General features: G+C 31.6%; 1 protein-coding gene across 1 annotated transcript; it reads left to right on the top strand.

Annotated features, from left to right (window-relative positions):
* Window positions 1-563: 563 nt before the first annotated feature.
* Window positions 564-2,789, top strand: Phum_PHUM500280 (uncharacterized protein; the record flags this gene model as incomplete). The annotated part of the gene is made up of 5 exons (XM_002430765.1): window positions 564-700; window positions 1,035-1,279; window positions 1,495-2,142; window positions 2,299-2,608; window positions 2,711-2,789. The coding sequence occupies 5 exons, from the start codon at window positions 564-566 to the stop codon at window positions 2,787-2,789; spliced, it is 1,419 nt and encodes a 472-aa protein (XP_002430810.1).
* Between the last annotated feature and the right edge of the window lie 557 nt (window positions 2,790-3,346).

The following is a 3,346-nucleotide window of genomic DNA, read 5'->3' as shown; positions in this document are numbered from 1 at the left end:
TTTCCTCCATTTTGAATTCCCTGATTTTACCTTGAAATCTGATAAAACATTTTTTGGAAATATACAAACATCTTTAAACGTTGCTAATGTTTACCCAACTATATTTTATAGAGGTAGTTGAAATCTTCGTAACTTGCATTGAGTAGTAGGCATAAGAACGATATATTTAACCCATATCCCATTTTAAAAATGTTATTTTTAAATAACAAGTCAAAATTTTTGAGTTTTCTATGTGTCTTCCTAACAGTATAAATCTCTTTTAAAGCATTTTCAAAAGTATTAGATTAATGTTTTCTTTTGTATTTAATTTATAAACACAAGTTGTTTAAATTCCACTAGTAATTTTCTGTTTTAAAAAAAAACTAAGTTTTTGATCAGTTTTATGTGTTCTTAATAAAAATTTTACTTTATTTTAATACATTTCCTATATGCTTTCCAATCATTAATTGAGTTTATCCTTTGAATTTTAATGCACTATGAAATTTTTATCCTTGCAATCGTTTCATTCCGCCCCAAAAATTTAATAATTTTGTTTTATTTTAATGATTGATAGAATTCCAAATATGGTAGTTCAAAGGGAAATTATGCTGAGAGATACAACCATGAGAGAATTAGAGATTCACCAAATGGAAATTCATACAGGTCAGATAGCCCAGATTCTGACAGCCCGAGAGAGCGAAGCTATCAAAATAAGATCTATGTGCAGAAAATTCGTGAAAAGGAGAGAGATAGAGACTATAAATCATCTAGGGACAAATATTCAGGTAAATTAGATATAAACAATTAATTAAAAATAATATTTCCATCCTCAAGCTTAGCATACAATAGTAAAGAGATTTTTAGTGTAATGTTTATTACGTGCATATTAATTATTACGTTTTTTCTCTAATTTTTTTTGTGTCTTTTTGACACTACATATTTTATTATGAATTTTTTCCCTGTTTGAAAATTAATATATAATCATAGTTTTTATTAATAAAATATAATATTTATGTTATAGAATGTACAAGGTCACCTAAAGATAAAAGAAACAGAGAAATCAGAGATTTGGAATATAGAACAAATCATGACCGAATTAGTGGAGAGGAAAAGGAGAGAATATCCAGAGTTGGTGATTGGTCTGAACATGTGAGTTCCTCAGGCAAAAAGTATTATTATAATTGCAAAACTGAAGTTTCCCAGTGGGAGAAGCCCAAAGAATGGACTGAAAGGGAACGTGGGAGGTATAAGGAAAAGGATAGAGATGTTGAGAGGAATTATACTAGCAGTTCTAGGCTTGGTAAGTAATTTAATATATTGTTATTAACCGTTAGATTATTGAAAGTCTTTCAATTACTCAAACATTGCATATGCTTGTTAAATTAACATTTTTATCCATTTTAAAAGTTCATATAAATAGTAAATATACAAAGTCTATTAATATAAAAACTTTAAAAAAAAAAAAAAAAGGAATTACGGAAAGTAAAGTGATTTTTTTTTTTTTTCGATGTTCAGGACATGAAAAACATTCCAATGCTCGTGCCTCCAACAGCAGCGTCCGAGAATCATCTTCAAAATCAAATCGTCAAGTAGAAAAAAGGGAAGAGTTTTGGAATAACATTTCCGGAAACAGAGAAACAGGGAAGGAATCTGATAGGGTAGAAACTCACGAGAGAAGAAAAGTCACGGATGGTGAAATAACGTCTCAGGACATGGATATTTCTCCCGGAGATAGCACCCCTACGTCCGAGACGAATTATAGTCACTCTTCTTCGAGAGCAGAGGGAACCCCCGCGGTGACTAATGTACTTTTAGCAAATGCTTTACCGCGATTAGCGTCACATCCCATCGCGACCACGGCTCCTTCGAACTATTCACCGACTTCTTCCTCACTACCGATTTCATCCAATGCACCGCCCACGGCAGTAACAACTTCTAACGTACCGGGACCGCCTATTGGAAATTTAAGAGTCATCACACAAACAAAAATAACCGAGCAAAGAGATGCTTTGTCTCCTCAAAAACAATCAACTATTCAGACTCCCGTCATTCAGTCGAATGTGCCCTTGCAGGTGGACACGACAATGGCTGGATTCGTCGGAGGAGAAGGTCCTCCAACACCCACACATTCAGAAACTCAGGACGGTGTTGATCCTAGAAAAAGTTAGTCATCACACAAAATTTATTTTTTAATATTATTATTTTTTTAGCACATAAAGTATGATCGAAATGATAAAGAAAAAAAAATAAGATTTGATAATTGGTATTTAAATTGAAGAATGATTTTAATAATGAAATCGTTTATTAATCATTTTCCAGTGACAAGCCCTCCGAATAGTATAAGCTCACTTCAAAATTTATCTCAAGCCACAAACGTGACTAGCTCGCTACAAGCTCTTCGACAACAAGGACCTAATTTAACTCCAAGCTTAGCCAATTATTATCGTGATGATTTGGTCAACCACGTGAGAGGTTGGCCGGCGGACATATTGGAAAAGCAATCGCAAAAGCTGTCGGAAGAAGCGCACGCGATGACGAGTCTCCAATGCACTCGAGTATCTGCCGAATTAAAAACCGCCAGGTCCATCGTAAGACTAACGGAAATCCAAGCTACGTTGCAAGAGCAAAGGTGAGATTTGTTGTGTCGACCATCTTTGAAAATCACAGACGAAGGATTTAAATAACAACAATAATCATTTTTTTTTTTTTTTTTTTTAATACTCTTTTTTAGAATACTGTTTTTGCGCCAGCAAATAAAAACTCTCGAAGAGTTAAACACGCAGCATTCCTTCATGGGACACGATTCATAAATATGGAATAAAAAGGACATCAACGGTTTCTTCTTTTTTGTCATTCAGCGCTGACGGTAAAGTTGAACACAACTTGTTATCGACACCACCAACCATATTTCCTCGCGACCTTTATTTTATATAATATTATAATTTAATAAATTATTATTATTATGATTTCGTAATGAGGGAAAAGATAATTTTTTTCTAAAAGGGCTCAGGGTTTTTTTTTTTTTTTTGTGGTTAACATTGAAGAAGAAAACATTGATGATAAGTAGGAGGAGGTTCTTTTCGCCATTTTTAATTTTTAATATTTTTCCCATCTATCAGGTTTTGTCTATAATAATAATAATAATTATTATTATGAATTTGCGTAAAATTTAATTTCGAGCAGAAGACGCATTTTTTTTTTCTCCTTCTCTTTATTTAATTAATGTCATTCTGTATATAATTTTTGTTTTGTTTTTTTTTTAAAATAATTGTGACTTTTTATACATATTTAAATAGAAATATAATAATAATAATAATAATAATAATAATAATAATAATAATAATAATAATAATAATAATAAATTATG

Source organism: Pediculus humanus, genomic scaffold (genome assembly GCF_000006295.1).
Source record: "Pediculus humanus corporis 1103172108268 genomic scaffold, whole genome shotgun sequence".
Taxonomy (NCBI): domain Eukaryota; kingdom Metazoa; phylum Arthropoda; class Insecta; order Psocodea; family Pediculidae; genus Pediculus; species Pediculus humanus.
The sequence above is the reverse complement of the archived record's forward strand: the minus strand, read 5'-3'. Positions and strand labels throughout refer to the sequence as shown.